This window comes from Orbicella faveolata, unplaced genomic scaffold, assembly GCF_042242905.1.
Source record: "Orbicella faveolata isolate gen_17 unplaced genomic scaffold, um_ofav_v1 contig_13, whole genome shotgun sequence".
In the NCBI taxonomy this organism is placed as follows: domain Eukaryota; kingdom Metazoa; phylum Cnidaria; class Anthozoa; order Scleractinia; family Merulinidae; genus Orbicella; species Orbicella faveolata.
Window position 1 is genome coordinate 3,595,311 of NW_028301540.1, and position 26,153 is coordinate 3,621,463.

At 38.4% G+C, this 26,153-nt stretch overlaps 2 protein-coding genes and 1 long non-coding RNA gene across 3 annotated transcripts; 1 reads left to right on the plus strand and 2 right to left on the minus strand.

Moving 5' to 3' along the window:
* Positions 1-1,040: 1,040 nt before the first annotated feature.
* Positions 1,041-13,832, minus strand: LOC110060668 (sperm-associated antigen 16 protein-like). The gene is made up of 20 exons (XM_089284102.1): positions 13,764-13,832; positions 13,197-13,243; positions 12,430-12,460; positions 11,220-11,287; positions 10,691-10,726; positions 10,287-10,372; positions 10,139-10,207; positions 9,796-9,864; positions 9,117-9,224; positions 8,773-8,833; positions 8,412-8,468; positions 7,755-7,815; positions 7,432-7,529; positions 6,361-6,494; positions 5,429-5,506; positions 4,847-4,912; positions 3,904-4,089; positions 3,412-3,538; positions 2,627-2,692; positions 1,041-1,630 (listed from the first exon to the last, which is right to left on the minus strand). Exons 1-20 carry the CDS (start codon positions 13,795-13,797, stop codon positions 1,328-1,330), a joined length of 1,785 nt encoding a protein of 594 aa, XP_089140228.1. The 5' UTR covers positions 13,798-13,832; the 3' UTR covers positions 1,041-1,327.
* A 2,230-nt stretch (positions 13,833-16,062) lies between these two features.
* Positions 16,063-18,495, minus strand: LOC149114649 (uncharacterized). Its single transcript, XR_016205804.1, has 2 exons — positions 18,119-18,495; positions 16,063-17,218 (listed from the first exon to the last, which is right to left on the minus strand). It is a non-coding gene; the product is annotated as an uncharacterized LOC149114649 (long non-coding RNA).
* A 1,603-nt stretch (positions 18,496-20,098) lies between these two features.
* Positions 20,099-25,877, plus strand: LOC110060615 (uncharacterized). The gene is made up of 2 exons (XM_020767397.2): positions 20,099-20,783; positions 24,900-25,877. The coding sequence occupies exons 1-2, from the start codon at positions 20,429-20,431 to the stop codon at positions 25,184-25,186; spliced, it is 642 nt and encodes a 213-aa protein (XP_020623056.1). The 5' UTR covers positions 20,099-20,428; the 3' UTR covers positions 25,187-25,877.
* Positions 25,878-26,153: the final 276 nt, after the last annotated feature.

The following is a 26,153-nucleotide window of genomic DNA, read 5'->3' on the forward strand; positions in this document are numbered from 1 at the left end:
TTAAACTTTAATCGGGACTAAATTTTGTTTAAAAATATTTTTTTGTACAAAATAGTTAACCTTCGAAAGTTGAACCATTTACGGACCTAAAGTGATAAGGCTAATATTAGCAAACTTTGAACTTGTCAAATGCTGTCTGTTATATTACAGTTAAGTAAATAAATATAACCAACTAAAAGCAGGTTCTTTATTCTACTCGCCTGGAAAAAATTACAGGTGGCCCGTGAAAACTGTTCCGTTGAGAGAATTTTCCATGAGGTCACTTTGACACATATCTCACTTAATTATCCAATTGTTAATCATTGCGTAATCGTTATTATTTCCGACTATTTTTTTTTATTTTATACATTCCCACTAAATCTTTGATTTAACGAACACCGCATCACCACAGTCGCACAGAAGTTTGCGAGACGATGTAAATAATCTCGGTACAACGTTTTTGTCCATTTGTTTACTCGAACTTCCAGCGGATTCCTTCTTAATCACTTTCTTTATTGTTTGCACCTTCTCTTTCTTCCTATGTTTGTAACTTACAAAATTAAAGTGTTGTACAAATTGTGGTGTTGCTGTAAAGTAAGAAACAAAAACACACCAAGGTTACCAAAATAAATAATAAAAACAAACTTTGCGTGTTTCTGTTTTTTTTTCTTTTTCTTCAGATAAAAAGACAATTATACTTCCTCGACAGTAGTGGCCCACAACACAATTAGACGAGGTTGAGCAAAATATCGTGATATGTCAGAGGAGAGGAGATCAATTGTTGACTGGCGAATAACGATATTTTGCGATAACCGAGTTCAATAATTGTTTTATCATTCGAACACTAATTAATTTCTTATTAAAATCACTCTCTGACAGCTCGGGGAGCAATCTGCTATTTTTCACCAGAGATCATGGTTACAGTTACGCATGAGCAGAATATTATTTTCAGCAAAACACATTTAGACGGTACTACGCATGAGCAGACCATTATTTGTGGGCAGTTATTTGCAGGTCATGTGGTTGGCTCTCGGCCAATGAAAAGAAAGGAAAAAAATGCATCGAATGATAAATATATTTATTGGTAACCAGTGATAGGTCCGTACAACATAGAAGCAAAATGCCGCTAACGTAATGGTATCAGCCAAATTGGACACATACAGCCTTTACAAACACGGTAAATACGGTGTTTTAACAATACTTTGTACATAGTGGCAATTCCAACTATTCGCAAACAACAACAAAAGATTGTTTACAAATATTCATCGGCCTTCTCTCGTGCAAAGTGTTTAAGACATAATTTCTAAAAACACTTTCAAACTCTTGCACCTCGATTCGTTCGAACCTACTAAGACCAAATTCGAACGGTGCCATCCGATCCACCGCTGACCAAAAACTCGCCAATACGATCAAACAGCACACTCTGCACTGCGTCCTCGTGGGCAGTTAGCTCAGTAGCCTGGCCTGTCGCCACCTCGATCATCTTAACGGTCCCATCATTGCTTGCGACCCCCAGGACTGTGCCGCTGGGGTCAAAGTCCAGGCGATTGGCCGGGTGGGGCCCGAGATCTAGTGTAGCCATGCAGGCTACAGTACGCACGTCCCACATTTTTACCACTCCATATGCGTCACACGAAGCTACTGTATCACCCTGTCAGAAAGACGCAAACGCAAAAAAGGTAAGGGTTTATTGAAGCTATAATAAGGTACTTAATATTCTAGAAGGAAACAACTCCAGCTTAGTGGTTAGGGCGGGACTCGATCTCCGGATTTCAAGTCCGGCGCCCTAACCATTCGGCTTGGTACGTGTAAATTAATGTTCGAAAGCAACATTTAAGAGGGCAGTGCTTTCATGCAGCGTCCTTTTGCATGGTCAAGCACGTTATCCTCTACGATTGCAACGAGAAACTGCAAATGAGAACGGTAGATCACAATATAGACCAAAAAAAAAAAAGTACCAAGGCAAAGTTCAGCACATATGGTATGGATGTTGACGTCCATTGAGAAAGTGTTCATATGGTTTCAATAAGAATAGACGGAATAACTTTATCCTTCTGCCGTACATATAATGTTGCATCACCGCTAGATCGCTTGATTCAAAAGGATAACCCAACCAAATTTAGTGATTTGAAAATGTTCCAAGATTCACATTTATTTTCGAAATATTGCAGTGAAACTAATTTTTAACTACACGTACTCTTGACGTTTATGAAAACAGTTTTTCTTTAATCGCCCGTTGTTGAAAAAGTAATTACATGTAGGTCAACCAAATTTGACAATTCGGAAATGCGCTCACTTTCACATTTTCGACGAAATATTGCACAAACTCTTTTCTTTTCTCAGAATAGTTTTCTTGACTTCCATTCTTTTAGAGGGAACTCACGTGGATGTAAACTCGTTGCAGTGGTCTATTTTACTCGTTGTCTAAGCTAAAAGCAACCTCCGTAGCCTCTTCCAGGCCCTCGGTTTCTGGCGGCGAGACAAAGGGAAACAAGGCGAGTGCGAGAACAAAAGAATCTGGGGAAGGAAGCACTCTTTCTCGCGCCAAGCCCCTCGCCTTCTTCCCAGTTCCACTCGTTCTTCGTGCCGGCTTCCCACTACTAACCGAATGCCTAGAACAGGTTACAAACTCCACCGCCTAACTTACCTTCAGGTTAAACACCACGTGGTTACAGGAATGCATGTGACCGTAGAACGTTTGAGCACACAATCCCTGAAACCAATCAAATCCATTCATCATGTAACTTCTGTAACTGAGTTTAACGGAAAGCGTATAGCTGTACCGTAACATGAAGTGTTGGAGTGCATCGCATGCAGCTAACCGCTTTACACTAGTGTATACTTTCTTTGTTGTTTCTCGTCTTCAGCGAGAAACGTTGCAACTTCAAACAAAGTTGGTCTCTACCTCTTCAAATGCATCAAAAAAGGCAAATATCGTGTCTGGGCACAGATAAGCTGAGGTGAAACTCTATTTGGAATATTAATATTAAGTCCAAGGTTAATGGTTTCTTCTCAGCACATATTTTAACAATAATACATGGATATGGTGAGGAGAAAACTGAATGTTGATCACTTTTGGTATTCTCAGAAGGATAATCAAAGACAATATAATTGATATAACTCAATCTAATCCTTGCTATCTTGAAATTCTGTAACCGTGTAAAAAAAAAAAAACCTCCTACCAAACGTAAGGGTGAAAGAGCATTTTTGGAAGAGGGCAAAAAAATGGGGATAAAACTACAAAAAAAAAAAAAAAGAAAGAAAGAAAGAAATCTCTATCTCCTGGTCGCCTTCGTAGTCGTTACATGTATATCGTTTGTCACGCAACGGTTGCAAAGTAAAAACGGCAGAAGAAGAATTGCGCCGTTCACATTTTCCAGAATAAACAGCGGGTATGACATAAATATATGTATGAAGAAACAGCTTGCTTACCGTTCGCGCGTCCCACAGAGAAAGCGTCTTATCCGCTGAGCACGTCAAGAGCGTGTTTGAATACGGAAGAAACACGATACTGTTCACAGAGTCCGCGTGACCGCGCAGAGTATGTCGGCAGCGCTCGCTGTAAGAAAAATTAATCAAATTTTTATCAGCACTTAAGAGATTCGTTTACTGCATTGGTTTCTTTAGAACCGTAAGCTTATTGTTATCAAAATCCACCCAAATCTCTCAGCGGCACCGTAATTTAGGGTAATAGGTAAAGTCTGCATACGAGCTAAGTGGCCCATCAGGCCGGAGCTTATCCCGGTGTCTGCAGCATAAGCATAACATACTTCAATGGCATTCAAACCCATGATTGTTGCAACACTGAAGAAAACGTTCCAAAACTGAATTGAATATCACGAGGAGTTGGTCGACGGCGAGAGAACTATTATCACGTCACCTGAAGAATGATAATATTCATCAAATGTATGTACATGTAAGTACCTGTTGACATCCCAGACTTTGGAAGTGTTATCCATGGAACAGGAAGCAAGGAAGTCCCCACACGAGTGCCACGAGCAGCCCCACACGGCATGGGTGTGGTCAGTGAAGGTCAGAACACACTCCGCTTTGGAGAAATCCCAGATCTTCACTGTCCCGTCTCCGGATGATGTGGCCAGACGAGCGCCTCTGTGAAGTACATGTGATGAATGGCTTGTCATGATCAATACCGTTTCAATTCTCGTGAGTTATCAACATTCAAGTCCACGAGATTTACAAGATAGCATATTGGGAAGCATGCATAACCGTGTTCATAAAAATTCAGGCCCCGTCCATACTAAGCCAAGTTTGAAACGCAGTTACGGTTAGGCCTACCGTCCATACTAATCCGTCGCGAAAACGGAGATTTTCGAAAACGCTCTTCAAACCGCAAGAATTTGAAAACGCTGGCTTTTCTTTTCTCTGTGAACGGAAAACATTTCGAAAACGGAGTTTTTCGAAAACGATGGCGTCACGACAATCAGGTGATTTCCCTGACAGAGTTGTCCAGAAACACACTGATCCAAAATGACCGGCGATTGTCGCGTTTGTAAATTCCTCTGGTGTAGTGTGGACGGAAAACATATGATGCGTTTTCAGAGTGAAACCTCCGTTTTCAAATTCCTTCGACGTAGTGTTGAAGGGGCCTCAGATACAATGAAATTTCAGAGTTATAGGGGATTGATGTTTAGAACCCTCGATTTTTTCGAACCTCCCGGTAACTCAAACTAAAAGTCGTTTCCCTTCGATTTTTCAAATAAATTTTCTTTTCCCTGGGTGTTTCGAAAAATCTGGATTCCATCTACTTAACACGGCCGCGTACGTGAAAAGGAGAATTCTAAAAAAACCTTCCATAGTATGCGACGCTCTTGGATTAAATTATAAACTAAATACTTTGTTGTCATACCCTGGATGGAAATCACAGTCTGATAACCAATCCTTGTGGCCTTCACCTGTCATAATGATGTCACCACTGAAAAACAAAGCATTAGATGTGAATAAGCACAGTTCTTGTATCAAGACCAGGTGAGTTATGTTTGATCGTGAGCAATCCTGTTTTCTTCAACGCCTGAGCCGAGACGACTTAAAATTACCAAGCAGTGAGCGTGACCTTCTTAAAGAAAATCTGGGACAGCTCGCAGTCTACGACTATCGTTAAAGGATGAGTGATGTATGTTATCAAAAGATAACTGTAAGTTATCATGTAAAAGTGACTCTTCAGCTACAAATGTACTGTTTCCTTTTTTTGTCAAATATAACATATATATATATATATAAAAAGTTTTAAGGTACAAATAAATTGTTGTTGTTGTTGTTCTAATTGAAATTAGAATTTGGAAACGATGGGTTTAGACAAAGGGAGAAAACAGCAGACATTGATATTACGCTGCGATTAAATTTTCACTCCGGCACGAGTAGTTTGTCTCCAAATAGTGCTTTGGACTTTATCAACATTGTTCGGTTGAAGTCGACTTTTCATGATGATTACCTCGGTACAGCCCACATCTTCCAGCTCCAGTCATCGCTAACTGTGGCCAGGACCTGTTTTCTTGGATGCAAAGCTAGTCTGTTGGTGAACAGAAAAACGCAAACAAGTTTATGTAAAACAATGAGTAATATATCAAACGTACCCGAAAGACAGTGTTCGACCGCATTTCCAAACACCGAGAAGAGAGTCGAAAATACGACACGCAGCCGAGTATTTTCAACTCTCTTCTCGGTGCTTGGAAATGTGGTCACACACCGTCTTGAGTTTTTAAAACTAAGGAGAAAATTGTGAAATACATCTGTGTTAACTAAGATCAGATTTCCAAACACCGTCACGGTCATGATTTCATTTCATTAAACTTGCTGAATCATCAATGAGTTTGAAAAATAACGATTCATAACACAGAAGAAGTATCTTTATTATATCTCTCAGTTATTACGCGCGCTGTGATTGGTCAATTTAGCGAGTCGTATTCTCCTGTACGGCCAGTTTAAATTTAAAGTTGGTTTTGTTGCCAAACTGTATTGTGATTTATCGCCAAGTGTTCTTAACTTTTATAGCAAGTAAAAGTTTAAAACTTTCTTTTACTCTAAATTGTGTATTAAAGCGTGCTAACGACTTAAAAACGATTTCAAATTGATTCGTTTTCTTTCGAGGTGCGTCAGAAATTTGAAGCCGTTCCACGCGAATACAAATCGTTCCCGAACCCGGCCATAAATCGAAGAGGAAAAAACTCGGTCCGTAAACTTGCAATACGGACCTCAAACTCGGTTAGCAAGAGGTATGTACACTGCTCAACATTGAAGAGTGTTTGTTTAACCTCTTTACTTAGAGATGAGAAGTATGCATCAAACCAAACTCTCCCTACACTGTTATGTGATTATTGACAATGTACTTTATGATAAGAACTGATCTGAGGACATTTTTCTCACCCACTAACTGGCAGATTGTGAGCACTGATCGTGTGCGTCAACCTGAATCCTCCTGCGCGTGTCAAGTGTGCTGACGGACCTCTGTGGTGAGCGAGTTGGGGATTCACTCGACTATCACCAGGAAACTCTGAGTCCTACAGTACAATGATAGACAATTAGTTAACAAATAAAACATAATTCGATATATTACATTGTTCTTGCAAGTTACAATAACTTCCAATAAATATAAACGGTCGGACCGCCGGACGTGTTCTTGGACAAGACATTAACTCTCATTTGACTGGAAGTTCCCCAACCAGGTATTAAATGCACCTGTAAATGGCGATCAAAAACTGTTGAAGAAACAAATCTTGGGGAAAGGAGGGTGGGAAGCTTAACCTGAAGTCGATTTGCACTCCATTTAGGGCATACAGTAGGATGTATAATACACGCATGTACAGTACCGCTCAGAACTAAGCGAACCAAAATTCGCGTTAAGAACGCGAGCGGATCAACGCGCGCGCGTTTTGCTGCGTTAGACCGCGTTTTGACTTCGCGTTGTAGCGCGTTAAAGTAAACGCATTAGTAGGTATGAATTTGGTTATTGTTCGCTTCTTTTGTTACTTTGTGAAACGGAGTTAATGACCTTTTCAAACGACGACAATCTAAATGAATGTCATGTGTTTTCAAGGTTCACACACGGTCTAACTCTTTAGTTCCGGCTGAATATTTCGTTATCATTACTTACCATTTGTTTTAATTCTGGCTGAAATTTCACACAAAAACAACGACTTGAGTAAACTTTAAAGTTGCCCAGGCTACACAACCAGCGAAGTTTGCTACATGTAATGAGCCGGCTTAGTTTTTGCATAGCTACATCCCTGAATACATCATCCTGTTACATAAACCAGGATGTGAAAGAGTATTAACTGGAAATGAAAACCGGCTTTTCGCATTGACTTCAATATGATGGCGTGTACATTGTACATTAATTAACACATAGTTACGTGCATATTTTGTGAGACTGATATCCAAGCCACCACACTGACTGGAAACAGTTTTTGCCTTTTTATTACTTCGTTTTCAGTTTACCTTGGGGTGTTGGCTTTGGAGCTTCTGTTGGGGTCCAGTCTCATTATTCTGAGCAGCTGCAGGGCGGTACTGAGACATCTTTTTCTGGGTCTCACCTCCTTCATTGGGAAATAATTGATAATGAATTAATATTATTAATTAGCAGAGTGAATGCAAACAAAAGAGCTAGTGAACATTAATTTTACAAGAACCTATGATAGACAGTGCAAAACAAATTGAAAGTACAAAGGAAAACAATTAAAAGGCCTTCAAACAAATGAGATGCTCTAAGTTAACATGTGTATTCATTTTACAGTTAATTAACCTGCCTACTTGACACAAACCTTGTGTGAGCACTGCCTGACTCCCTCCCACTTGATGGAGAGTCGTCTGGAGGCCTGTCATCTGACAATTTGAAAAAAAGTTCCAATCACACAGGAACATTGCAAACATACATACATGTAAAAGTACTCATCTAGTACTAGTGCATAACTGTACTACAGTATACAAAGTTTAAAAAACTACACATTTGATTTATAAACAACTGAATTTTATTGGAAACCAGCAACAATTGTTATCAGATCCTTATACTGCCACCTCGACATGGAGATTAATTCAAATAAACTAACTCTACGTTTATTGTGGAAAGTATATATTACTATGATACACACCTGAAGTCTAACTCTGTTTCACAGAACCTACACCTGCACACAAACTAAGCCACTGACAGTCTGTTTTATTCTCAAAAATCAGGAAGAGAGACAGGGAGAGGGTTTTAACACGAGAAAAGACTACATGTAAGATGAGACTACAGTTAAACACAAGCGAGAAGCACATACATGAGCCACCATTTTTTGAATTCACATTTGCAGGAATAAACATTAGATGGTTGGACCCTAAGAGAAATGGCCAGCTGAAAGGGGTCTACAGGTCTACATGTACAAACATATGTATTGTTTTGGCCGGAACAGTTCCTTAGAATTTACAGTTACAAAGCTTACCTGTCCAACAGCTCTATCTCTTTCCAATTTTGTGAGCATCTTCTCCTTCATAGCCACCTGTAAGAAATATCGTTGATGCTTAAAATCAATAACAAATTCAGTGTAAACAAGAATAAACACAGTAATTCCTCACAATAAAAGTGCTGCCAAAAGTACATGACTGTACACAATCATGAAAGTTTTAAATTAATATTAAAATATTACTTCAATACCTGTCCAGTAATTCTTATCAGTTAACCAATTAAATTGCCTCCTAATAATATTGAGCCTTGGCATACCTTTTCAGAACCATAAACCAATAATGCTCAAAGTCACGTATACACTACACACATTTTATAACATTATGTTCACTATGGCTTACCTCATATTTGTGTTTTAGGGTCTGCAGGGTGGGTTCATAAGAAGAATAGTGCTTCTTAAGTCTAGAATACAAACAAGAAAGTACATAGTACATGTACATGATGTGTCTATTTGTAAGTTTTTTTTGCTGTTGTTGTAGCTGTTCTGAGAGGACAGTAGCAAGTGTCCTCTGGGTGTCCTTTCAACACAGTTTCATCGAAATTGCTAATTATACAGCCAATAGAAGTACAAGTACATGTAAATTATGCAAAACCTTCCCAAGCGGGCAAGCTGTGGTTTTATAGAAGTGGACGAAACCCTGGCTAATATTGTCCCTGCCTATTGACAAGTTAACAAATGAGATACCTTTTGATATCAGTAATGAGCCTGTTCTTTTCTTGGACAACTCTCTTGTGATGCATTCTGTGAAAATCTCTTTCCTTCTTCAACCGGACAAAGGTCTGTTTTGCCTTTCTGTGGAGGACAAAATTATATTTAACAATTAGATAATGAGCTGGAGATTTCTATCGTGTGATAGCTGATGAGGGCACATCTCAAGTCAACTATCAAGCATAGAAATTGAGAGTGGTTAATCTAATTGTTTTTAGCATAAATCTATAAGTCATTCAACACTTTATCTGAATCCTCTCCACAGACACGAAAACGCGAAGAAGCGGCCTCCATTTGAATAACAAATGCACACAGCTAAGCTACTGACTATCTACAACAGAGTAGATAGTGAGAATAGCCAATCAGAGCATGGAATTTGTGATAGAACACTAGTAGATCCATACTAAAGGTACTTATTAAATGCAGTTAAGCAATAATTATAACATTGCAGCATGATAACAAAAAGGGTAAGATGCTTTATACAAGGACACAATAAAATGGCCCCACCCATGGCTCAAATCCAAACAGCTAAATCCAGAGTCTAGTGTGAAATCCGTTAAACTAGCTGCCTGTGGAATACTACAGTTTGTGGAAATTGATGGCAAACTCCATATTATACAAATGTGCGTACAGTATATGTAGATCTGTAACTTACTCAGCAGCCTCTTGGAACTTTTTCACTTCCTGACGTAGATGTGTCACCAGATCATCCAGGTGCTGGTTTCTATACAAAAATGCAAAACTTCTTTAAAATTCAAAGTACACTTTTCATGGCAGCAAAAGATCTTTAAACTTTCTACTATCTTCTTGCAAGATTCAAAAAATAATAACATATTCCTTGTTAACAACAGCTCTGTACATGTATACTATACCTTTTAGAAATTTGTAATTGCTTTAATTAAAATTTAACATACATGTACATGTACAGTATATTACACATCTGCCACAAAAAAGGGGTAATCGACACATAACATTTGGCGTTGAACTGCTAAGCATACTTCACATAAATGTCTGGTACAACTCGGACGTCTTCTTCATTAAGCATCCCTTTTTGCAGCAACTCATACCTGAAAATATAATTTACGATCAAAATCAGACTATCTAGAAATGAGTTCAAATAAAACAGTCCTGTTCACTCAAACTTACCACTCAGTCTGAAAACAATCAAGTGTTCTCGTCATCCCCATTTTAACAAGAAAGTTTCGCACAAAGTCTTCCACAATCTCTGGTCTCTGAAGGTCATGAAAGCAAATTGTCAGGTCACAATGAATCATAATTTTAATATCGAATTATCTTACTGTGAGTAATAAATTTTGCAGGAAAAAAAATCAATAAAAATTTCTGTCAGTTGTTTTATGGCAATCTCAGGCCTGCAAAGAACAATTTGTTCAAACTGTCCTTTTTTCGGTCTTAACAACTTTAAGTATTTACTTAAAAACTACATGTAGCCCATAAACATGTAGCTACACATAGCCCTAAATGCAGTTGACATTTTTTGAAGACAGATCATTAATTACCGGAAAATAGTTCAGATCATTAATAATACTTACTGTAGTCACTGATGGCTTGGTAGGCTCAGTCTTTTGCTATAAAAATCATACAAAATTACTGTTAAGGAGGATCTAGTGCTGTAATGTGTACCTGTACAAGTATAAGTACATGCATGTGTACATACATACAAGTCACGTCCTAGCACAAACACACTACAGGTGTGCATGTACAGTACACACAATCAACTGATTTGAATATAAATACCTGTCCACATGTACCTTTACTGACTAACAATGAGAGGAAAAATTAAGTAATGCAAAAAAAGAGAAAAAAGTGTGAGATCAGTTCATGTGTCATCTCATCTCTCTTTAATCCTGCAATTCTGCAACTTTCTTTAAGTAGGAGGCATGTTACAACAGGAAATAAATTACTTTCAGATTGTTTCTGGTCCGGTATACATTAAATTTTGTGTAATTTCATTAATTTGATGAAAATCCAGTATTGAGCAAGGGGTCTTATACCCAAAATATACCCTGTCAGCATCTAATAATTAAAAGTAGTAATTAATAAATGTTCTATGTTCCATACCGCCAACAACTCATTGTTAGTCTTCTCCTGTACTGTTGTGAAAGCCGTGTCTAAGTCTTCATCTCCATCTGTCCAGATTTAATCAAATCAATTATAAATCTTCACTTAGACCCACAAAGCTTTAATTTAATCACCATTTTCAATTATAGAGTGGTTTTCAATTGAGTGTCACAAAACCAAAACAAAATCAATAATTTATTTACTAATTACAGAAGACTACTCAGCCAATCTCAAACCATACTAAAATGATGTCTGATAAGATTCAACAGTCTATTGAAAACTGCTCTAACTACAGTGAAACCTGTAATAAACTGGGTGTCAGCTCTAAACAGGTTGTGATATATTGTACAATAATAGTTGATTATTAACCCTTTTGTAACACAATGTAACACAGTGTAAGATCAAAGACTGCTTATAGCACAATGTCCAGTCAGCCAATGCATCAATCTGGAATTAGCAATCTGCTAAGCTTTAAAACGACATTAATGAACAATGATATAAAGGAGTCTGAGCTGAGCTTTTAAAAGAAAAAGCCCCTGAAGTGTCCGCTTATTGCAGGTTTTGTGCAACAAAATGGCTTAATATTGGTGTCCAGATCCACTTAATAGAGGTGTTGCTGAACGAAGGTATATTTTATTGTAAATGTGGGGAGAAAATTTAGGGACTCAAGCCGTTGACCACTTAATAGAGGGTATCTGCTAAATATGGGGTCCACTTAAAACAAGTTTCACTGTACATGTAATATGTACATTGTATACTTTAGCATGACAATTTAAAAAATTAAATTTTTCTTACTTCAGTTGATTTTTTTTAAAGATTATTTTTAACTATCTATGTACATGTAATTTTTGCAATGTGTTGATTTCTTTCCTACAACTTTGCTTCCTGGACTTTTTTTTACCCTTTTTCTTGATCTCTGTCTATGGAATACCTGTTGTCTTTCAGAGTTAGCATTAGAATAAGCTTTTAGTATTATTCATGTGAATCTTTAAGTTGATGTTAGAGTGCATTTTTGAAAGTTATTAGTATTTGTCATTTGTAGTTTTGACTCTCCTTTAAAAAAGAGCAGTACAAGTAAATTATTAAAAGAACTCGTACAAAAATGAAAATACACTATAACAAGCCATACTAAAATGTGTAATAAAAAAGCTATACATATGCATGTAACCCTGAGACAAAAAGAGCTTACAGCTGTACATGTAGTAGCTACCTGTAACAGAGTACTCATCTTCCAATGGAACCTGAAAGAGCAAAACACGTGTAACATAACAATACATGTATGATAAGCAGCAAAAATATATCATCTCCTTTAAACCGTGTCATAGAAAATACAGCCAATCAGAATACAGGAAAGCCATTGTACACTCGAGTGTATTACAGCCAACCTTCCTATTGCACACTGCATTGTTTGCGTTGCCCACTGTATTTTCAATGGTAATTGTATAAATTAAATGGTCTGCATGTAACACTTTCTTATGGTATAATTATACCACAGTTGGAATATCCTGCTTGACACTTATATTTTCTTGGTAATTATGCACTCACTTGTGTATACCAAGAAAATACAAGTGAATCACAGGATATTCCAAGGTACATGTATACCAATCAAAAGCAATTTACCACTTCAGGACGCAATAGCTAAGACAAGCAATCATACATGTATTTAATAATAACAAAAACAAGCCATAAGGATAATCTGTAACTGTAAAAATGGCAAGAAACCATACATGTAGTAATGACAGCTGTCATCTGAAGAGATGTTTAAGTTCACCTTACACATGTACAAAAATTGCAAACGCTACAGGGAATGAGACCAAAACAGTTCTGGAATTCACTATCAAAAGCTATCATGCAAGTATTGCATGAAGAGGGAAGGTTTAATCTGGCAAAAACACCAGTTAAATATCTAGCAACCAGTTCAACGTTTACATGTAAGCTTAATACGTGTATACCTCAAGTACTGTAATAATATCTTACCTCTTCATAGGCAAACTCATCATCACTGTCTTCAGCAACAGTCACTTCTGTTGAGCAGAAGTTAAAGAACACAAAGAACATGCACAGTACAAGTTAACTCAGACAATTACATGAAAGAATGAAAAAAGACACTCAAATAAGTTACATGCTTGAACTAGTTTGCCTATTTTGTTATTTAGAGAGAAAATTATTCTTGCTTACAGTACATGTAGCTCTGCAAAGAAGGATTTTGAAAACAAAATTGATATAAAGTTAGATACCGAAAACACATTGTCGTATTTTCTCTCCTCCTTTCACTTGTGACGATTGCGTGTAACCTCACATTCACAAGGACACTTGTAATATCAGTGCAGACCAGCTGAAAATCCTGAATTCACGTCTGCTAACATATTAATTTAAAATTTAGCTCAATTCCCGCGTTTATGTAATTTAAATTTCCACCTTTAATTGAGTTTTTCTCCGGGAGAATGAGGCAAAAATACATCTTAAAGTCATCTTCTAACGTAATCTTCAGTTCTAAAAAAGGAGCAAGCTGCAACAAGAGTGTAAAATGCGCAAAAAGGATACGTTCCAAGTAGTAAGCTCCCTCCTCGTCCGCCATGTTTCCTCTGGTGCGTTGCTAGGGACGACGGGCAACACGGGCTGTTACGCACCGAAGAGTCTATCGATCAGCGGTTTCCTCTCTTTTGGCAGGAAAGTACTAAATATATCGTTCTCAGTGTGTCCTTATAGTAAGAGTTATGGCTTTCCGCAAGTTGCGCGGCAACTTTTTGGCAACTTCTTATATTTCGAGCAACTTTTTCGTTTCGAGCAATTTTTTTGTATTCTGAACAATTTTTAGTTTCTATCAATTCTGAGAAAGAGCAGCTTTTAGTGTTGCTTCCATATTTTACAATGTTTTAGTAGACAATCCATGAATTTCCTGCGAAAAAGAAGCCAGATCCCCTCCTCCCTGGGGCAGATCATGAGTGCAAGATGCATGCAGTCGGGCTGCTAGGTCAGCCATTTTAAAAAGTTACTAAATGGCCGACGAAGATTCACACTCGACTCACTCGACTGACTCGACACTCTCAAGTGAAGAATTTTTACAAGATTAGGATTAATATTGATGCGTAGTCTTTACTCGTACATTTTTTTTGTTTTTAATTCAGTCGAGTGTGCCTTGTTTAGCTGGAAAACGAAGCACCGATCAATCATCACAGAGTGTGAAACGAACAGTTTAAAAAGCTAAGCATCTAGCTGACATTCCTAACTTTGGTGTTGGATATCAATCGATCAATATTAACTGCTTGTATATAGAGGGAAGTAAATAATCTTAACATTGTGTAGAGATTTTACACGTGAAGTTGAAAATAAAACGTGTCATATGCTCAAACACAAAACTCTCAGTTTGATCAGACCCCACACCCCTTCTTTAACAACTTCTTGATTTTAGTAGAAACTGCGGGTCTTAACCAGCGAGCTCAGTTCTAGGTCCTTTCGATGGCAGAATTAAAATGCCATGAATTTTGAGAATTTTTATAGGACAGACCAGTAAGTATTTTCAAATGACTTAATTGTCGTCACTATTGAAACGGCTGTCACGATCAAATGTAACATCCCACCACTCCAGTCAGACAATTGCGTGACTCACTAAACGCCTTCTTGAGTGGGCGCCTAACAAGTCACGCAAACCAAGAGCGAACAACTAATCCACAAGGCTAACGAATATCACACACCATAAGATCCCAGGTTTACTTTTTCGGGTATCACCAGCTCCTTGTTGTGTTCTTCTCGTAGTAGAATTATAAGAACCATTTTTATATCGCCCGCTAATGACTAAAACAGATCACAGATATCAGCGATATTCTCATGGTGCGGCTAAATTTAAAAAGCTGCTATTACAAATCGATTAACCAGCTAACGACTACTTTCTCACCTGCGAGCTCGGCGAAGTTGAACAAGCTATAAAATGTCGCATGAGATTTAATTTCTATTTAGTTAGGTTTTTTTCTGGGTTCGTTTCCTTTAGTTACCAGCCCTCGGCTTCTACGAAGCCATCAATCCATACCGCGTTTCTACCTCGCCCCTGTAGTCGGCATTGCTTAGATCATATCAGATGTTCGTGTCGGCGCGGAGTTTACCTCGCCCAGACTGCCATCGGCTTCCGATAGCAATTTTGAACATTCTCCAAGCTTTGGACAAGCCTGCCTGGCTTCAAGCCCTAAAAAATAGTTTTAATATCTTTTATTAAATCACCAAAAGCCTTATAAAACATTTAGGAAGAGTGGAGGAGAAGAAATAAGGAGTTTGCAAGGTTTGTGGTCTCTGCAAAATATTGGATTTAACATGAAATAAAACGTAAGCGAATAAAGACTTCGTTCTATTCTCGTTCTACTGATGAAAGGAATTGTGTCGCATGTAGCTCCCCAAGTTTGCATGTAGTTAGACCTGATCCAGTGATTGCATGTGATAGAATTTTAGATCAGAAAGCTTGGGTATAGAATCAGCAACTAGAATTTTCATTCATGGGTAACTGCGTTGAGTCATGAGTTTGGCCAAATATGGCCGCGCTTTGAGTTCAGCGATATTTATATAGGTGTCTGAGACTGACACCTTGAACTGAGTCTAATATCCTCGTTTGAAAAACTCGCCTTGGTTTCCATGTTTATTTCGCGAGTTGCTTGCACTATACGAAAGCTAGGCTAACCCAGTTGATTTTGAACACTCTGGCTTGCGAGATCAATCTTCTCGCGACAAGCGCAGCGAGCGAACCCAGTGAGCTCACAGTTACTGAATGTGTCTGTATGAAGGCTGGTTCGTTTGACTGGCTTCATTTTCTTCATTATTATTCACATAATGAGGTTGAAATCAGTGGACAAACCACTTATTTTTCAAGAAGTATTTAATAACTCGTCAAGCGATACAGGAGTGATGGAAAACAATCGCGTTTGAATGAGTTATTTGTAAATAAACTCGATCTGTCAAGAGCTTCTTTCAACTGAGTTTTTATTTCCGTAGCAGTGCAGTTCCTGATAAATCCTCAGTCAGTTACAACTCAGTAAAATACTAAAAGAGAAAAAAACCTAGAAACCCATGGCCAGTTCCAACAGAAGGAGATGGACACTTGTACATGCACTTGCATGCATTACATTACTTTATTTACCCTCGGATTTCAGAGTAGCTTATGCAGCTAATATCTCCGTGCATTTAACCGTCAGATGAGAGATAGACCACCACATCGAGAACTACGTCCCCTACTCTTTTGCCATGCATGCCATGTACAGGGAAAATAAGAACATAAGTACTATAATCAACCGATTTCATTGGTAAATACGGGTTGTTAAGTTGAGGACTTTGCTTTCAAAACAAACTGTGTAACAAGTTGTCATTAGCTGCTTTCAGTATGATAAAATTATTGTGTTATATGAATGAATGTGGATCTGCAAAAAACCACTGATAGGAGCATTGACATCAGCGCTGCAAAGTAAGCATGTTTTTGTAGATAGCACAAAGTACTCATAAAGACAGAAGATGCTCCAGGCTGACTGCAACAGCACGAATAGTCAAATATGTTCTTTCCCTAAAGCTAGTTAGGACTGAAAAACAAGATCATCGTTGACAACAAAATGAAGGAATACATGAAGTCTTCCTCCTTGGTATTACCGGAAGCTTCGTGATTGGTGTGGTGCTGTAGCACATGATCAGTCTGGAGAGCACCCTTGCACAAAAATTTAAATGTAATTACGTTTACCATGGGCTCTGAGGATATCGACGGAGTTAACAAAACATGCAACTCATTGCTTTTTTTAAGTGCAATATTCAAGTCTCCTTCCTATCACCAAATGATTTTCAAGCCTTCTAATCAGTAAATGCAGGAGGAGTTTGCTTTCCTTTAAGAGCTTTTTCCGGTCTTTTCCTTGGCCAACTTCTGACTTCGCCGAGCAGTAAAATTGCGATTGCAGGGAAGTTACACAAACGTCTTCCCCTCCATTGTAACAAATCGCCCGGCCAGCCATCGTGCATCAAACGCTTCAGACGCCCTGAAATACAGGAGACACAGGGAAAAGTTAAAACGCTGAAGATCTGTACCTAAGCCAATCATTCGTAAGACTTATTTAAAACATCGAAAGTTGTGTAAAGAACTTTAACAGCCACACCATTTCAACTCTCAAGGTTGAAACAAACTCAGATTGTACTGGCTTTTAGTTATAAGCTACTCTGTTTTAAAAAGTGCATTTGCTCAAATGAAAACCGATCATAGTTGAGTTCTATCTTAAGACATCAGCCGATTGCAGACTATTTCAGAGGTTTAGTCGCTTTGGTTTGAAACTACATGCAACTTTGGCAGTGACTCGTTTATTTGACCAGTTGTGGTGCCCATTGCAATGTAATGGCTGCAATAAACATTATTTTCTTGTAGTCCTAAATGATGATTATTCGATGATTAAAAACCCGGCGCCATATTTAATACGAGCAATTCATTTACTATAATTCAGTCAGCCTTAGCTGGCTAATGTCAACAGTGCTACATGCAAGGAAGACACAAGAGAGATTTTAAAGCCAGGATTAAGTATGAAGGATTACGAACGTAGCTAGGGGTCAAATTGTGGTTCCTTAATGTATCAAAGTTAATGCCTTCAAATAATTCCTATTACCTCTGCGAGAAAATTACTCTGTCTATATTTAATTCAAAGTAAAGTAAAATTCGAACAAGATCGGCTAGAATGCTTACGTAGGCAGTCTATGTTGTAAAACTCCAAAACATGACTTGACAAGTAACGCAGACTACATCCGAAAGGCCTTTCATTTGAGACATTTCAAAACCTGAATTTCCAGTATTTGAATTGGGCATGCATCATTGAAACACTTAATATATCTTGACCGATTCAATCTAAACTTGTTGCTTACAGATAAGTCGCCCAACTGCGAATAAAGTGTACCTTATGTAGTTATATATATATCTGTAATCTCTAAACAGAATACGGGACGAAAGGTTGTATGCTCCCATTCGCCAACGCACGCCAACCGCTATGCCACTATGCACGTCATTTTGAATGCCACAAGATCTGCGTCAAAAAAGGAACCACATTCAGTGTAATTTGCGTGTTTTTCCTCTCTCGCATGCCACACACGCTGGTCAAATGAACAGGCAATACCCTCAAGAGAGTTGATCCATTGCTCTTGACAATTCTCTTCTATAGTGCGTTATGTGTTTACGTACAATGATTATTGATAAACTCTCATCTCGCTGCAGTTATCACGAACATTCATCTTCTGTTTCTTTCCTGGCTGCCAGAAAAAAACGCTGTTAATTGCTATCTTATCTCCAGTTTTTGTTAACAGACTGAAAACTCAATCTGTTTTATTTTCACTAGTCATTTGTTATTTTTTGCATTTTTAAAGCCTAAGAAATATGCGGTTATAATTGCGCAAGGAAATCGAAACTCTATTTGAGTTAATGATTTTCTTTCTTCAATTTTTTTGAAACTTTGCTTTATTAGTTTTGTTTGTAAACAAAATGTGTGAACTGTGAAGTCCTTAAAAAAATATTTGTATTCACTCGACTTCTCTTGCTCTGGAGTTTTCCTAACACACAGTTTACGTGTTCAAATCGTTTAATTCGCGTAGAACAGGTGTCTAAAAGAATTCTTTAGTCTGTGTGGCTTTTCAAACGCATCGAATTTTTCTTCACATAAGGAAGACATTAAAATCGTGAGAAATTCTTAATTGCGTCGGATAGAGAAGGCGGCGTGAAGCGGTCTTCACGAACTTGCAGTGCCGCTTGTTGAAACTGGGGCTTAAGATTGCTATCATTTTATGAAGGGCTGATGAAATACAATCTGGTAATGATAAAGAGCTTTAACACATGCCATTCAATTTTAATTAAAACCGAAAAAAGTTGAAAAGCAATTAGATAAGAGGTCTGTCAAAATTTTACAAGGCTTCCGCCCAGAAATTAATTCTGGTTTTCTGAAGGGTGGTCTTGAATGCCGAAATCCAGTGCGTTATTTATGAGCTTTCCACGTAGTTTGATAAGGCAGATAAGTTATATTAGCCATTCTTTCCGTTATGTTAAGTGCACACAATGGATGCCTTGTTTATGCGACCCTCTATCAACAAGGCCATTTTATAAAGGAAGCAACACTTAGAAGCCGATTGTTAACGAACAAAATTCTCGTAAAAGTACTTACAGAAATTCAAGTAAAGCGTCAAATTGAAAATCTAGGAATGGTCACTCGAAAGTTTTATGACTGATCGTGCGTAAATAAGAAACATGATCGGGAAAAGGATTTTTAGTGTTCAGGTGCAAGCCATCACCGGCTCTTCTCATAACTTTCACGACAAGGCGCTACTTTATAGTAACTACACCTTCTAAAATAAGATTGCCCGTTACAATGGACGGCGCGTAATTGGGCAATAAATCCGGTGTCATGACATGTTTGATCTATTTGAACTTTTAAGAGATCGTCGAAAAAAATCTAGTCAATGTCATACATTTATTCTGTTAAAAGACACTTTCACGACAGATTTTTTCAGAGGCAAGTGACGTTTGGTTGAATCACGTGTCATGGTGTGTTGTTCAGATGCCGCCTCTTGAAAAACACGTCGCACGGCTTGCAAAACAGTCACACGTTCACTTTGTAGCTGTTTACACATGCGCGAACCACATAACAACATTTCGCTGCCATTCGTTTACTTCTGATGAAGAAAACCAACATGTGAGAATAAAAGACGCATTAGCACCAGGCAAATGAACGATTTAGCGATGCGAAAGCTGGACGGGAGATGAGTTGTGCAACGCTAATGCGTTAAACAGCTGAAGAGAACGCGGCACATGAAAGGATAGGACTAGGAAAGAGACATTATCAGATTATACCCAATGTTTGTTTTGATTGTCGCTGAAGAGCTCTCGACAAGCCGACCATATTAACCTGACAGAATTCATCTCCTTTGCGCATAAAAATATCTCCGTTGAAATTAATCGCTTCCCTCGGAGCTAATCGACGAAAGGCCGCGCTCTCCAGAAATATCCTTTGCAAAGGAATGCTGAAGGATAAAGTTTTAGGACTGCTGCACCGACAGACAATAACTTGTATCGATTACACTTTCAAAAGTGGCGGCTGGGTATCGCTTTCAGCCAAAGTAGCGACTGCGCGATAAATGTACCTCTTAGCACGGTCGTTGCAAACCGTGCTCGTTTAGCGTGCGTTGCGAACGGTCAGGAAACACAAACTCGACCTTCGGATATCATGTACCCGCGAAGTTTTAACTACAGCCGGCCTCCGTACCCTATTACTCCACAAGAATCACACAGCAGTCCACCGCCGCTGTCTCACCCTCCCTATGTTTATAGCCCCCCTTCTCGTTACTCCTACAACGCTTATCCATGTACTCCTAGCTATCCACCGAGTAACTCACCTTCTTACAGCCATATCCCTCAGCCGTTAACGCACTATGGAGATCCAAGGTTCATGGAGATGAGTCCCAGAGACGAAGTGCCAGTTCTCCATCATCTTCCTCAACAGTCTGGAGCGCTAGATCATCCAGAGCACCCACGTCAAGTCATGGAAAGCGCAGCGCAATTACTGCCGAGTTGTGAACAAGGTAATGAGACTATCTAATGCTTTTATTGATGTTTATTAAAGATCACACCTCCTTAAGTGCTATTACTACACTTGAAGTATTTATTACGTAGACTACCACGCACCTCAGATGAGTTTGTGCGGCGTTTATTAGCTCGCTAGTACTGCGGAGAAATGACTAACAATGCAATACTCCAGACAAGACACGGTACTATATCACACATCTGTGGTTAGACTCGCCATACCTTTGTCAGTGTTCAGAATTTAAGCCTCGAGATCTTGCTTAGAAACTCTAGTACCAGTAAATATCAGCAAACAAAGGCAATGACCAGAGAATTTACAGACGATTGAAGACATGAGTTGCAGTGCTCAGGAAAGTTTACTTTAAAATCTAGACCGGGGCAGATAAGCCAGGACTACAAATAGGAAGCATCCGAGGAGTAGCCAAATCAAAGCACATAACGGAATTTTAAAATTGCTTTCACCATGTAGTTATACAAATTGCTGGCGAGATATAACGGTTGGGACGCTGTACAGGCATATATCCAAGGAGACAGTGACCTCGTTAGAGAACATCCTCATTTTAGGCTAGTATCTCCTTGATCTGCTTGCATTTATAAATGTCAAGTGCTTCTTCGTCAACTAATTTGAAATTATTTAGTGTCGGTAATGTAAGATATCACTTATTGATCTTGGAATCTGTCTTCAGACTTGTTATAACCAAGTTCCAGGTTTATGCTGTTATTCGGGAAAGATAAGCTTGGGAGGAAGATCAACATAGATTCACAATGACCTACGTGGTTGCTTAGTGCAAAAATCTCGGGTCTTTCAATAGAATAATTCGCTCAAAAATGGAGCACATAGCTGAATAGTCTTGCAGATCAATTATGATAAGTGAATACTATGAACGTTCATATCTTTTTTTCCCAGCTCTTTGGAATATATATTCTTTGTTAACCACCATATACACACTTCAGTGCTGAATTGTTTGTCCAGTACTGATAAACATGATATATAGTTGTGCTGCGCTTTAGCAAGCATTTCTGTGTAGTTTCAAAGCTAGAGAGGTCAGCTGAGTGGAATAGAAAACAAAATATATTTCAGTTCCATAATCTAGGTAATCAAAAGATTGCAGTGCAATAGCTGCTTACAATCTGGGCTTCTCTAATTATTTGGAACTCGAAGGTTAAACATTCGTAAGAATTGAAATTACTCACGTAATTTAAATGAAAAATGTCATTTCCATTTGGACTTCAGATATTTCTGCGAATTAAAGTCCTCTCTTAGCCCCCTAGTGTGATCTTAACTCCACAGTGACAGAGATTGATGTCGTTGGTAAATCGTGCCATGTGAAAAGGTGGTAACTGAAAGTCTATTTAGGGCAATACTGGCGATAAAATTTGCGCAACACTTGCATGGATTAGCTCTCGAGAAACGAGGTTTAACACTTGAAGCTGATTAACTTACATCCTCTAGGTCTCGTGTCTAAACCGCACAACACATAAAAGCTTGCGATAACAGCAAACAAGGTGATTGCATACTTGTGGTCTCGAGCGGTCTTTTGTAGTCTTAAAATATTGACAAGCTGGGTTGTAAGAATCTAGACGTACTTGAGCTGTTTACCAGCCAACACAGAGAGGAAATTCCAAACTGGAAATGCATTACAACTAAACTTCGGTTGGGATGCCTGAAAACTGTCCTGTTGTCAATTATAATCTTGGCCACCCTGTTAATTCTCTTCGTCTGAGCTCTGCTTGAAAGAAAGATGGCGGACAAATCAGTTTCTCTACAGTTATTTCAGCAATTGCGGACATCAAACATATGCAAGGAGATAAAAGCTCTCATAAATTTCTTAGCTTCATTTTAATCTAGTCATTTTCGAAGGAATCATTTTCATGATCCGTGCCTGTTCATTCTTACAAAAGGGACTCAACATCTAACAACTGCACAACATAGCATTTCTCGACCTTTCAGTAGTCATTTCTCTGTACATTTTGCTATTCAAGGCTTTTAAAATACAAGCTATTAAAGTATAATGGCAATTAAGATCATGGTGTTTGCAAAGGCGCTGTTGTGGAAGACCATAAAGCTGATTTATAAGAATTCAGTCTTAATGATGACAACTGCTCATCGATTAAGATCATCAAAACACAAGTGCCATTTGACAAGCTCAACTGATATACTAACTTTGCTACGTTCAGTTAGCAAGCTTTGATTTTATTCAAAGTTTTATTAACTAACTGTAAAGTATTAAGCAAAAACTCCCGTTATAACGAGAAAGTAAACGGCCACAGCCGAAGAACAAAAACAGCTCCTACATTGAAACAATGTCTCACTGAACTTAATTCAGAAATGTGGGTAATTTTATTAAGAGGTTCTCCAAATGTAACAATGCATGCGTACTATTTGTCGTAAACTGTTGAAAACAAAACAGAAATGTAGAATTTTACTAACGAGAACCGACATTTTAGATGTTTAATGAAATGAACGCATTAAACTAATACCCTTGTTTCACTTACCGAAAAGGGAGTGTTTCGTTTGCAGTACGACTGACGCCGGAGGGTCAAGCACTGCCATGTGATAGCTGCACAAAATTTCATATACAAGGATAAAAAACAACTGATTCCTTTCTGCGGAATAAAAAGGAAAAAACCCTGATCATGGGCTCGTACTTTTACTGAAGTACTTTCCCCACCATCAACCTCAAACCCTTACTAATAATAATAATAAAAAAAACACGGCTAAAGGTTGCATTCTCTTTGTTAATCCTTCGTTGGTGCACTTTGTATATTTTCAATTGTTTCTTCCCATAGCAACTTTTCTGTTCGCCTGTTCACTGTTTTCTGCTCGAGCATAGCTAAGAATTTTATTTTGCATAGCCTGTCAATTGTATAACGAAACAGATGTAGCTAAAAGGGAAGGTAAGCTAAAGAAAAAATATGCAACAACAAAATTCCTCCAAAATGGATCACAATGCTTCGGCTGGGTTCTCCTGGGAACTTTCCAGCAGGAGCACCGCACGGTGATGAACGTTATTTTATATGATTCGTTGCAGTTTAATGGCAACCGGAAACAGAACGGTCGCTTGTGCAAGGTGGCGAGCCCACTCGTTAGTCTCCATGTTGCCATACTAAATCTGTCTGCATTCCCTTATACATTTTCGCCTTTATCATAACCCAACCTTATTCCTTTGTCAGATTTTCACGCAATACCAGCGTCATGAAATTCTTCAAAGGCGTTTGCATTTTTCATTTGAAATATCAGCTAAATAACCAGCCTGATGCAATCTCACTTAAAGGAGTTGGGAGCTCCTGCGCGATTATGTTCCAAGGCCGCCTTAATCTGTCCATGAGGAAACATGGTAGAATTAAGGGAAAAAATACTGATTGCATAGATGAAATATACAGTCATTAAACTCAGCTAGAGTAAAAATCTCTAAAGCGATTAGCTTTTGTGAGATTTATGCGGGAAATTTATTAGTCACAGCAGCTTTTGCATCTGCCGATTCAGTATTGAACAAAAGTTTCGGCAGGGTCAAGTTGGAGTCCACATCCGCGAAGGTTGCGCTGCGATTTCCTGAAGAAAATGTTTTTCCCAGCTTGATGTTTCTAAAAGGCTTTTTCTTCCCACGAAAATTTTAGACTATTATGAGCTAAACGAAGAAAATTCGTTTTCTAAGTAAAACTGAACTGGTAACGAAAACCAATTCAGGGAATCACTAAGACGCTTAGACAGAGTGCGGTTGAAAATTGCTCTCAAATCTGGACATCAGATTGTGGTTTGTTTTCTAGTCTACCGGTAACAAAGTTAATTAAAGTTAATTATCATTTTCTTTTATTTCTGCAACAAAATGAGAAAAATGTCAGTGTTAGTATGGAAGCCCTGTTATGGTGGTTGTAGATATCCTTCGTCTGAATTTCAAACTTTTTCGTGTCGCAAATTCCGAAGGTCCTCGTATCGCTTTAGGAATTCCAACGCAAGTCATGTCGTTCGTCGTCATTTAATGGACCTCCTTGTCGCTGTTTGAAGGCTTTTTTGTCGCATGTTGGCAGTTTTACACTAGTTACAGGGCCTCAGTCTAGCGCTTCGAGGAACAACAGATTACCCCTTCATTATGTTATTCTTGTTGCTTTTGCAGCTGCAAAAACCGGAAAATCTACCGGAAAGAAAAGAAAAGAACGAACAGCTTTCACTAAACATCAAATACAGGAACTGGAAAACGAATTTCAGAGGAATAATTACTTGACAAGGCTCAGAAGATACGAAATCGCTGTGAGTTTGGACTTGACGGAACGACAGGTCAAAGTCTGGTTTCAAAACCGTCGAATGAAATGGAAACGTGTCAAGGGAAAACGATTGGAAAAGAAGGCTCCCATCACCAAGAGACTTAGCACAAGCTCTGACGAGGATAAACCACAAGTATAAATGGTGTTTCATTCATGTACATCTATGACTACCACTTAATTCTCCATGATAACTGAGGGATTTCTCAAAGACAAAGAAATTCCCTTTGAGCCTTTGAGCCCAAGTTTGAGCTACGTAGAGCGCCTTGTCTGGGTACTCTCTAAATGGCGTAAAATCAACTGAGCAGAGCGAAGGAATGGCGGATTTCCGAACAATATTAGTTACAGCGTGGAAAATAATTATATTGGTTGCTACGATTACAAAAAAATCTTTCACATAGCATTGCGTGAATTTCTTGGTTTATAAGCCAGCATTAGGGTTTCCATGTATTTTTCGAAACTGGAGAGCTTATACAACACTGCGTTCTCCATATAACTTTGTAAATGATATATCTTTAGCTCCAGAACGAAAAAAGAACATTTGAGTTGCTTATGCAAGTCATACAAAACTTCTTGATCCATGCAGCTTTGAAGAAATGTATATACACTGTATTGCTCCAGGTCTAGAACGAAAAGGGAAGGATGTGCGAGTCGGTCGCAATCCCTGTTGCAGTCTTTTCGAGTCTGTTTCATACGACTTCTGCATGTTTTAAGATATTGCATTGCAGAAACACATTTAGTTGGACTGGCGATGTTAGAGACTTCGTGATTAGCTAATTGAATATATTTTCTTGAAATATACGAGCGAATAAAAATATTTTCTACCAGAGAAACCGTTTGTGTTTTGAACAAAATAATTCAGTAATAAAATCAAATAAGTAGTTAGATGTATAGTCTGATAACAGGATGGTTAGTTTGAGTTTCAAGCCTCAACATAACGGTGGTTAGCAATAAAACCTTATCAGAGAGTTCAATAAACGAAATGAAATCTCTGTTAAATCATTCGAGACCGTGACGCCATGATCTATCTTTGAGGAGCCCTTCGGTACAAGTACACCAGGGAGGGGTCACAGGTAAAATATCGAAAGACGCAACAACACTTCAGCAAC

Bases quoted from the DNA above. Each gene is read 5' to 3' on its own strand.
- LOC110060668 (XM_089284102.1), bottom strand. From the start codon at position 13,797: ATGGCGGACGAGGAGGGAGCTTACTACTTGGAAC. The intron at 10,727-11,219 runs GTATGGAACATA...TGATTTTTATAG, and splicing joins CTAACAATGAGTTGTTGGCG to CAAAAGACTGAGCCTACCAA. The intron at 3,539-3,903 runs GTACTTACATGT...TTTTTCTTACAG, and splicing joins AAAGTCTGGGATGTCAACAG to CGAGCGCTGCCGACATACTC.
- LOC110060615 (XM_020767397.2), top strand. From the start codon at position 20,429: ATGTACCCGCGAAGTTTTAACTACAGCCGGCCTCCGTACCCTATTACT. The intron at 20,784-24,899 runs GTAATGAGACTA...TTGCTTTTGCAG, and splicing joins ACTGCCGAGTTGTGAACAAG to CTGCAAAAACCGGAAAATCT.